Genomic DNA, 11700 nt, shown 5'->3' with positions numbered 1-11700 from the left:
AACTCATTATTATTGTTTGTGTATATCCAGATTTAATAAAACTTTTTTGGAAATGTACATCTACATTAAATCATCTGTTATCATCACAAGCAATGGATAGAAATTTTAAAATAAATATGTAATCATAGCCAAGACATATTTTAATGAATAAACATTGAAAAAAATTGGATAAGCAAAGAAATATTAATTTGATCATTAACATGTGACATTGATTTTCAAAAATAATATTGATTTGTTACTTTATAGTTATACTCAAAATATTTGTATATTTATATAAAAAAAACTATTTTGTTTTTAAATGAAATATTGTAAATATGAACCGAAGTTAATCATAGGTGTTGTTCAAAGCCAAACTCTACTAATTATATACAATTTAAAAATATACTTTTATCTTTTAATTTTAATGTTATCAAAGATTTCTAATATTTGTTTTCTAGATATTAAAACACAAGACTAGAAATTAACAAGTCTATTATTGTTTAGTATAATTAATAAAAGTTATACAATTTTATAAATAACAATTTAGAGTTAAATACATTTGGTACATTTATTTTCATTAATTTTCATTAACTCAATAATGAGAATTTAAAAATATAACAATTAAAAATACTGTGAATTTATCATAATACTAAAATAAAATATTATATATAATACATAAAACACTCCTACAAAAACGTCATTTGGAAAATTAAAAATAAAAATGTCAAAAAAGATTGTAAAAACAAACACTGAAGTTCTATAAATAATTATTGAGTTTATAACAATTCCTAATGAAATGCAATACTTGAGTATTTTCTAATATATAATATTAAATATAGGAATCCGAGATTGCTTTTCTTGTCCTCTTTAAACTTAGAAGAGCTATTCAAACAATATCACAGTTTTATTATAGATGACTACTGTAAAAAATCAGATCTAAATTAAACACAATATTCTAATTCTTCATATATGGGTATTTCCATTCTGTTAACGGTACAAATGTTTCTTTTATTGACTGTGGAGATGTCCATTTTAAAATGTAATGAGGTCCACCAGCTTTATCATTAGTACCTTAAAGAAAATGAAACAATAATTAGAAGGCATTTTAAAAGTTAAACATAAAATAAGTTAAAAATTTAAAAACTGGATTATTAAAATTTTAATTTTATACATACAGATTTACTTATTACTAGTAATTAATAATTATAATACCTGACATTTTACTTCCTCCAAATGGTTGTTGTCCTACTACAGATCCTGTTGATTTGTCATTAAGATAAAAATTTCCAGCTGAATACTTAAGTGTTTCAATAGATTGTTTTAAGAAACTCCTATAAAAGAAATTAAAATACAAATAATGAGAATTGGGATATAATTTTAAAAAATAACATACTTATCTTGAGAGAACACTGCTCCAGTCAAAGCATATGGAGTGGAATTTATAACAAGGTCCAAGGTATTTTTAACTTCCGAATCATTGTACACATAAGCAGTTAATACAGGTCCAAATATTTCTTCTATCATAATCTTATCCAAAGGATCTTTGGTTTCTACAATTGTAGGTTGTACAAAATATCCTTTGCTATAAAAAAATAGTCATATGGAATTTATGATAAGTTTTGCAATAATGAAAATTTTGAAATATTTCTCTATATAATAAAAAAATAATACATGAAAACACTCATGTAACACAAAAGTATTACCTTTTATCATATTCTCCACCACCAATAATTTTTAAATTAGAACTTTTCTTTGCATGTTCAATATACCCACTTATACGTTTGAAAGCATTATTATCAATTACTGCCGAAGCAAATGAGTCAAATTCAGCAACATCTCCTATTTTAAGTTGTTTGCGAGTTTCTAGTAATCCTTCTTTAATCTGTGTGATAATAAGAATATAATTTTTAATTTAATATTTTATTTAAGAACTATATTTAAACTTACTTTAGACCAAAGAGATTGAGGCACATAAATTCTAGAACAGGCTGAACATTTTTGGCCACAATATTCAAATGAAGATCTAATAGTACCATTAACAACAGATTCTACATCAGCTGAAGGATGAACAAAGTGATAGTTTTTACCACCACATTCTCCAATTAATCTTGGGAAGTTCTTGTAGTTATTTATATTTTCACCCACTTGTTTCCATAATCGTTTAAAGGTTCTATAATACAAATATAAGATATAATAATAGTTAAATAAGCAAATTTTACAAATATTAATGAATATTTTATTTTAATGACACATTTATTATTTTAATAAGGGGTCAACCGGGGCTAGTGTATAAAAATGTTCATTTCAGCATACAGGATTGTGGGTTTGACCCCTAGGGTGAAAACATGATTTCTTTTGTGATTTTCTTATTAATGGTGTCTGATCTTTAAGCCAGCCACAATACCCATCTTGTCAATCTTTAGCTTAGCTAAGAACTACCTTTTGTAGCATTTTAAGTTAGGGAAATAGAATGATGAAAAATTGATTGTTGTTATTTAATATTCTAATAGAATTTAAGATTTAATTTAATTTAAGTTTGTTTTCATTTATTTTATTTTAATATTAAAGATTATGTTTTATAATTGTTTAACTAACATCTGCTATGGTCATAAAAATAATTTTATATTGTATTTTAAAAACTCTATTACTTGTTCATGATAAAAGTATAAATATATTTATACTTTTTTTTTTATTAAAATTAAAAAATTAAACATTCTTGCTTATTTTAAACTACTACTAATAAAAAGTGGTAAAATCTAAAAGCTCAACCAAATGAAATGAACCTTGGTATAATTACACTGAGGCATCATACAATATTGACTAAACTATATATAAATTGTGTGAATTATTTCATAATATCTTACGGGACAGATCCAGTAAAATTGATTCCAGATAAATTTGAAGATGCTGTTATTGTATCACCAAAAACAGGACCATCTGCAGGAACAAAATTTACGACACCAGCTGGAACACCAGCTTCAGTCATTATTTCATAAATAGCCCAGTTGGACAGTAAAGCGGTATCTGATGGTTTCCATAATACTGAACATCCCTAAAGTAAGTATACTAATAAGTATGTAGAAAAACCAAGGTAATTTAGATCAAATGTCAACTAGATTACATTTTTTTTTTTTTAATTATTTTTAATAAGCCTTTAACACCAACACAATTTTATAAAAATAAAATGATAAAAAATATTAATTTTTGCCTTTAAAACAAAACATTTATTCTTCTTCTTTTTCCTCACCTTTATCCCAACTACTTGGGATCGGCCACCCTTATCCAAAACTTCCACTAGACAGAATCTCCCACATCATCTATGCACACATCAGCTGTCCTCATATCACATTCAATAATATCCCTCCATCTCTTTTTTGTTTTCCTCTACCTCTTCATCCCCAACATTAATTTTCATAACTGTTCATACAGCTTCCAATTACTCTCTCAAAATTTATTTACTATTATAATAATTTAGATCTTGATGTATTTTAAAAATAAACATCAAGAGAATAACTGTAGTAGGAACATAAAGTTCTTTAAACTGAGCTAAAGTATATTTATGATCTGATTTCCAACAAAAAATTCAAAAATAATGTTATTTATCATATTTTATCTTTAATTAATATAATTTGAATAAGAAAGATAAATTGATGCCATTGAGGTACTCTATTTTCAAATTATTAAAGTGTATAATTATTTAGATTTTTTGATATTACCATTAATGCAGGGGTATAAGCTAGATTTCCACTAATTGCAGTGAAGTTAAATGGCGATACAGCTGCAACAAAACCATCCAGTCCTCTATAGCGTAAACTATTTAACGTGACTTTATTATCTTCACTAATAGGTTGATATTTTGTTAATTCTTTAGCAAAAAAAGCATTTAACCTGTAAAAAAATAATTCATAACTCCACAGTTTATTTAAACAATTATTAGTTGGAAACATATTTACAAGCATAAATAACTTCAACCAGTAGTGCAACCAGAAAATAATTTTGGAGGATAAGGTAGGTTATTACTTTTTTTTTTGGTCACCAAAATTTTTTTTACTCATATTAAATAAATATTTAATAAATAATAAATAAATATTAAAAAAAAAACCTCGAATAATTAAAAAAAGACTGCAAATAATTTGAAAGGGGAAATACAATCCCTTAACTTTCCCTTAAAGTGTACCAACAACTTTACCACCAGTTACAACAGATAACTTAGTTTTCTATCAAATAAATAAAAATTTGTAAAGACTATCAATAAGTGTTTTGATAACTTAAAAAAAATTACACATATAAAAATGTTTACTAATTATGATTATTTCATTTTATTTTCTATTAAAATTTAATAATTCAAATTTTTACCTGATAAAATCAATAAGTTCGGCCGCAGAATCAATTTCTGCCTGTATGACTGTTTTAGACTGTCCTAACATAGTCGTTGCATTCAACTTCATCCTATATTTGTTGGCCATTAGATCAGCTGCTTTAAGCCAAATATCAATTTTATCTTCTAATGGTACAGCATCCCATTTTCTTTGTGCTTCTGTAGCTACATTGATTGCTTTTGCTACTAAATCCTATTTTTTGTTTGTTTTTTTTTTATATATATATAACTGAAGCACCATTTTATGTGTCTTATACTTATGTGCATACTAATAATACTTACAGATGAAGCATAGTAGAATTTTGCTATTTTCTTTTCATGATTATGAGGCTATAAAATCATATTTATTACATTAATAGTTCTTAATAAGAATCACTTAATACAAGGCCTATCTTGAATAAGTTTAAAATTCTTTTTAATTAATTTGTAACTTAATATTTTACATAAAAAAAATTATTATAAAATTGAAATAATCAGTTAAAAAATAATAAAAATTTTATATTAATGGATAAATATTTTTATTTTTAATCTAAACATTAATTTTTTTTTTTTTTTGTGGGTAGTCATCAATCTATATAACTTAAGAGCTAAAAATGTATACCTAGTGATAGCTATAATAATATACACACCATGACTTGATATCTAATATCATTAGTTTTGAATTTTTCACTTCCAATAATAATAGGTACATCTTCTATGGTATTCGAAATTCTGTTGAGTTCAGTTTCTAATTCCTTACGTTCTTTACTGTCCTGAGTGTATCCTAAAAAAAAAAATACTTTTCATTAAATTACAGAAAACAGTTAATTTAATTTATGTTATGTCTCTTCAATTAATAAATTGATTTCATTGGATAAATAAGGAAAGAACATTAATGTAGTTTTGAAAAAAAAAATCAAGGTATAATAAATTTCTAGCTGATCAGTTCACATAATTTCTGATAATCTCACTAGAAATTTATAGAAAAACTAAAGAGTAAACTGTAAGTTTAAAAAAATTGAGATGAAAGTGATTTAAAAATAAAAAAATAAGAGAAGAGAAGTTAATTAATAAATAAGACTATTCAGTAAATATGTATGAGAAAATATAAGAATATAATGGTAAAATTAATTACTCAGACAATATACAAATAATATGAATAGAATAGTAAATTACATATGTTTTTAGTATACAAGGTAACTGTAATATTTGTAATTTAGTAATTGTTATTAAATTTAAAGTTGAGATGATTCTTTGACCTTAAGCAAATAATGTAATAGCTCTTATAATTATATGATAAGATACCAATATTTACACAAATATTCGTTTTAATGTTACTATTACTTGATATGTTTATTAATGATAAATAATACACTTTTAATTTTAATATGTTAAGTAAACAGACTTTAATTACCTAATATAGGTTCATTTTTTACAGTAAATTCTTTAATTCTAGGACGAAGTACCACAGAACCAAAATCTTGGGAAGACAATCTGTAACAAAATTTTTGACACTATTAAATAATTTTTATTATTTTAATAAACTAGTGTAGATAATTTTGTAAAACTTATAAATTAAAGAGAAAATTTTAATTAATGGTAACAGAGAACAGATAAGTAGATATTACTATTTTAATTAATACAATACTCGAATTAGAGAGCCATAAGATAACTAAGTTCCCAAATTAATTTTGATTTTTTTTTTCATTCTCTCACTGCATTTTTTTTTTTTTTTTTGACCAATGATAAATTATAGTGAATGTTTCATGAAAGATAAAAACAGTATTATGTAAAAATATTATGTAATTTACTGTTTTTAAGTGAATAAAAAGTATATAAAAAGAATTTTCAAATTTAATTTATAAGTATTAAGTTTAACTAATTTATATTAAACAATCTAAGGTAAAATTAAATTTTATCTAAATACATAATAAACAAAATTTTAGTATTAAGATGGCACTAGCTAAACACTGGATTGTTGTAAACTAAACTATGTCAATGTCGGTACATTACTTTTGAAATCCTTTGATTGAAAACAAATATTTCTTTGCATTGGCCAACATTTTTTTATATCAACACAACGGTTCAATAATCAATACTTATAAGTAGAGCAAAAACTTTCAATAATTTTCTTATTTTAATACCAAGAACGGTGACTAGAATTTCTTAATGTATAAAAATATAGATACATAAATTATATCGTAGAACGATAAATATGAAAAATTATTTATTGATTAGCTATCAAATAAAGAAAACTTATAATAATGCATGGAAGACGCACTCAAGTTTATTTTAAATAAACAAGAATTTCATATGATGATAATTGCAATGTAAGCAGTAATGTAGAAACGTTGCCAACAAGTAAAAATGTTTACGATTCTAAAACTGGAACAAAATGAATTATGAATAAATGTAAACTGCTGCAGGTACCTCCGCCTTTTACAACTTAAAAGTGAAAATGCCAAGTTAATACTTCAGGCATAATATAAGCAGTGTGTCATGTATGAATTACGAGTTACAGCTGCTTATTTGTTGTCACAAACAATACAGCCCTTTGATAACACCGTTAGCGCGTCATACATATGTGACGGCTAATATTGAAAAACAAAATAAATTTTTAATTTTGTTCATATTTTTTTAGTGATATCTAAATAAACACACTAGGTAAGAATGATGGCGTGTATCAAAATGATAATTAATAAAATTGCAAAAATATGTATATGGAAATTGCGCTTAGTCAATGACAAACTCAACATTTTCAAAATTTTTTATAAATACTTTACTGAAACCTTTAAATAACTATTTTTGCGTACTAAATGAATGCTACATTCAAATATATATATTGAATATAAGACTTAAAATTATGGATAGATTATATTCATATTTTAAACAAACCACTACTCTATCAAGGAAGTTTTTAAAAAATTTGTTTCATAAAACTTTTTCTTTAGAAAAATTTGGAAATAATCCATATTTCTTTTTATGGACTATAATGAGTATATGTTAAGCGTTGATCATGGTAACAACGTTGTTCCTGAAATACATATTCACGAATTTTTTTAGGTTTATTGAGTTAAATATTTTATAATTTTTAATTAATATTTTTAAATATACTTTTAGTTTTGTATAATACATTCCATTTCCGTTTAATTTTGATATAAGAAATTTATTAAAAAATTTTAGTTTTTTTTTTTACACAAATATTAATTATTTTTTTAATTTTTCTTCTTCTTTTTTCTCGCATTTATCTCAACTACTTAGGATTTGCAACCCTTATCCTAAACTAGTTTCTCTCATCTTATCCCCAATTGGCGCTACACCTATACTTTCTAATATGTTCCTTATCCTATCTATCTCTAGTCACTCCACTAATCCATCTCTGCTACACCTCTTGTCAACCGCCCAACACTCTGAATCATAGTCACAACAGTCTTATCGAACTTACCTTCCAACCTCATTGAAATTCTTTTTCATACACCAGACACTTTTCAGCATTTTACCAACCAGAACTTAATTCTCTGTCTTAAAGTATTAAGTATTATATTGTTAGCGAACAACATGCACCACGCTTATTCTTCTTGTATTTCTCTAGTAGTTTTATCCATCAATGAAGAAAATAAGTAAGTACTAAAATCAGAATATTGGTGCCCTACTACTCTTATCCCAAAATCTTCTGTTAATTTGTCCACACTTTTTACCCCAGTACAAGTTACATGATACATATCCTCTTTTACATCAATGTACCTTTTTACTCATTAATACTTATTTTAAAGAAATCTCTCAGTATTCTAACATACACCAAATCTATATAAATCATAAACGGCTTTTTCTTCTTTCCCTAAACTTTTTTATTAGTTCTTACACAAAAAACTAGCTCCATTGTTGAGTTTTCAGGCAAAATACCAAACTGTTCTTTGTTACTCATGTTTCTCCTATTATTCTTCTGTCTATTACCTTTCCCCAAATCTTCATACTATGAAAGCTTTATGCCTCTATCTATTTTTATAAATAACTCTTTAAATAATTTGTACACTCAATGAAAAAAAATATTTAGATATATACTCTTTTTATAAAAATATATAACATTAATGCTAACTTTAAAGTATAAAATTTATACTTCAAAGTTATTAAAATATATTTTTTAACATATATATATGTATGTATTTGAATATCTAAGTTTTATAAATTACATCTTGTTTTGATTTATTTCCAGAAGAACAAATAAATATATATATTATTTTATAATATCATTATTTAAAATTAAAATTATATAAAAAATATTTAACCCAAAAGACCACACAAAAAAATAATACCAATAATTAATATATATATATATATATATATAATTTTTAATATTAAATAATTAGCCGCAAGTGATCAATTTTTATTTTTTAATATCTTCATTAGTACATGTCTTAAATATAACCTAAATATTTGCATCAGAAGGCAATAGTCCAAATTCAGACACATTCTCAATTCCCAATGTTTATTAAAAATTAATAAAATTGCCATTAAAAACACAAACAGAAACTTAGAATAATAATTTTGAAAAAAAACCATGATATATTTGAAAACACTTTAATTATTGATAAAATATATTTTTTATACAGTAGTCAACAAATATTTTAAATACTTATAATAGAATTTTCAACTGTTCATCTTTTGGTACTTTGTTAAGCAACAAGCGTCCATCATAACTTAAAGAGGCTAATATCCATGAATTTGCAGCAGACCATTCAACACAATAAACTGAATCTTCATGCTGATCACATACAGCTATTACTTTATCATCTAATGATGTTTTTATACTATCTTCTTCATTTTCAAGTGCTGCAGAAGATATACCAAACAAACGAGTTATTAAAACTTGACCATCACTAGAAGCAGTTCCTACTAATTCATCATGAACAGGGTTATATCTAAAATAAATTATTAATTTAGTCATCAATTTGTAATTTATATTTTAAATTAAGTACCTAATTGACCATATCCAATGTGAATGATCAGAACGAGTTATTATTGGTTTGTTAGTATTTCTTATATCCCAAAACTTAGAATATCCATCATCTCCACAAGTAGCCAAGTAAAATTGGCGATTTTGATTAAAATCAAAATCTCTTTAGAGGAAAAAATAATTGTTACAGAATTATCAATCATTTTATAAATACTTTATTTATAAATAGTTTCCTTAAAAATAAAACCTTATAATTTGATTATGAGCCCCATCTAAACTCCAAGCTATTTTAGCTTGACATCTCAAATCCCATGCTTTAATATTGCAGTCATCAGAGGTAACAAATTGTAAATTTACACTTTGTGGATTCCATTTCCCAGTTGTAAATCGAGGTTGTCCTAATATAAAACAAAAAATTGGGAAAGTGTTATGCTTGTTTAATTATGAATAATTATTTAATTTTACCTTTTCCATCCAAAATAACATTACTAACCAATTTCACTCCGTTTTCATCTACATCCCAAAATAATACATTATTATCAACAACTGATGCCATGTATGATTCATTTGTTGGGTGAAAGGAAGTAACCTAATTGCAATAGCTAAATGTATTAAAATCAAGATAAATAAAATTCAAATTCACAAAAAAAAATATTATATATAACTTTATATAAAGAAAATTATACTATATTGTTGTTCTAGTGGAAAAACCTCTATGTACAAAATTGTAAAAATAAATTATTGAGATTTCTGTAAAATAAATGATTTTCATTATGAAAATACTCTTATAGATTATTTTTAATTAGTGATGAATTTAATAAATAATTAAATTAATTCATATTAAAATAGTTAGTATTTAAATAAGTTCTAAAATATCAAGATTTTACACATAGAAGATAGTATTTTATTAGCTAAACATCCCTGAATATAATAATTATATATATAAATATAAATAATTATTATTTATCATATCTTTCAGAAATTATTTGAAAACTGGTATTTCCTAATAATGAAGGCTTTTATAAATTATTCAAATAATCTGTAGATATGAGTAGATGTACTGTCACAAATGTATTCAATTTAAATTTAATTTGATTGCTTTGAATATTAAAAAAATATATATTCAGATTTTCATAAAAAAAGTTATTTTTCAAAATTTATTAGTAATAAAATGAACATTAGAAAATTAATTAAATGAGCCATACCTTGATATCCATACCATATTTTTCTGTTGGAAAACTTATAACTTTTTCTAATTGTCCATCTTCTTCAGGTAACCGCCAAAGTGTAGAATACCTTTCACAATCTTTTTCTGTATCAGCATAACAAGTGGATATTAATTGCTTATTTATTGTTGAAGCTGATAGAGACCAGATTTCTCCACAATTATGTTCATATACCTTGTGAAAAAAAAATTTTTAATTTAAAATTTATTTTTTTAAATATACAAAAATATGTACTTGTGATGTTAAGGTATTAGAATTTTCTTGTAATTTAACTAAATGTACTTGATTATTTTGAGTATTCAATGATTGTGTGCCAATTAAAAAACTAACTTGATCAACTTCAGCATGTTGAGAACACAATGATCTTGCCTAAATAAAAAATATTTTTTATTAAGAATTATAATTGTATGAATTCTTTTCTATCAAGTTACTTGAAACTCAACGCCATAAATTAAGGGCTGATCCATTTAATATGAGTGATGTGACCAATTTGGTGGTACATACGAATTGGAACATTATTTGATAAGATGCATATTTTGTGATAAAATATTTATCAGTACCGAAATATTAGTAGAAATTGTTTATGATAGTTTAGAGGTTAAGGCTATAACTCCAAATATTAAGTCGTAGTGTGTAAAAACAATATAAACTATATTTAATAATAAAAGCGAACAGTTATCTAATATTCACGCCAAAGACATTTCAGATTTTTTAATAATAAAAATAATATAAAATTATTCAATTAAAAAAAGCAATAAACGTGTTTTTAAGTTTTTTCGGCGGAAAGATTTTAAGATAACATATTGAATAAAAAGACATCGATACATTTGACAACTCATTACTGTGGGGGATAATATGGTTAACTACATTTTAAAAAACTACACGGGTAGAAACAATTACATAATATACAAATCACACCTTATATAAATAAATGGCGTAAAATAAAGAACGAGAAAATTTTCAAAATATCCATGTATAATTAATTGAAATTAAAATAAAATTACTTTTTATTTCAGAAATTAAATTATACTAAAATTATTTTACAAGTAGTGTCGTTATTATTACTTGTAATTCACATTACTAGTGAATACTGGAAAAGGGGATTTTTTAGCTTCGATGCGAAGCTGAGAAGGTATTGGTTTTACTATGTGTTTTTTTTTTTTTTTTTTTTTTTTTTTTTTTTT

The 11700-nt window shown here is 24.3% G+C and overlaps 2 protein-coding genes across 2 annotated transcripts; both read right to left on the bottom strand.

Annotated features, from left to right (window-relative positions):
• Positions 1 to 460: 460 nt before the first annotated feature.
• On the bottom strand, positions 461 to 6859 carry LOC126903326 (delta-1-pyrroline-5-carboxylate dehydrogenase, mitochondrial). Its single transcript, XM_050681475.1, has 12 exons — positions 6350 to 6859; positions 5751 to 5830; positions 4987 to 5120; positions 4640 to 4687; positions 4336 to 4550; positions 3696 to 3867; positions 2844 to 3031; positions 1927 to 2149; positions 1683 to 1861; positions 1373 to 1561; positions 1192 to 1310; positions 461 to 1050 (listed from the first exon to the last, which is right to left on the bottom strand). Exons 1-12 carry the CDS (start codon positions 6397 to 6399, stop codon positions 935 to 937), a joined length of 1713 nt encoding a protein of 570 aa, XP_050537432.1. The 5' UTR covers positions 6400 to 6859; the 3' UTR covers positions 461 to 934.
• Positions 6860 to 8879: 2020 nt separating this feature from the next.
• LOC126903347 (EARP-interacting protein homolog) lies at positions 8880 to 11083 on the bottom strand. Its single transcript, XM_050681501.1, has 7 exons — positions 10948 to 11083; positions 10751 to 10885; positions 10496 to 10690; positions 9756 to 9879; positions 9538 to 9688; positions 9313 to 9453; positions 8880 to 9255 (listed from the first exon to the last, which is right to left on the bottom strand). The coding sequence occupies exons 1-7, from the start codon at positions 10981 to 10983 to the stop codon at positions 8970 to 8972; spliced, it is 1068 nt and encodes a 355-aa protein (XP_050537458.1). The 5' UTR covers positions 10984 to 11083; the 3' UTR covers positions 8880 to 8969.
• Between the last annotated feature and the right edge of the window lie 617 nt (positions 11084 to 11700).

Source organism: Daktulosphaira vitifoliae, unplaced genomic scaffold (genome assembly GCF_025091365.1).
Source record: "Daktulosphaira vitifoliae isolate Bord-2020 unplaced genomic scaffold, ASM2509136v1 Scaffold_1, whole genome shotgun sequence".
NCBI classification, from domain to species: domain Eukaryota; kingdom Metazoa; phylum Arthropoda; class Insecta; order Hemiptera; family Phylloxeridae; genus Daktulosphaira; species Daktulosphaira vitifoliae.
This window is presented reverse-complemented; position numbering and strand designations above follow the sequence as displayed.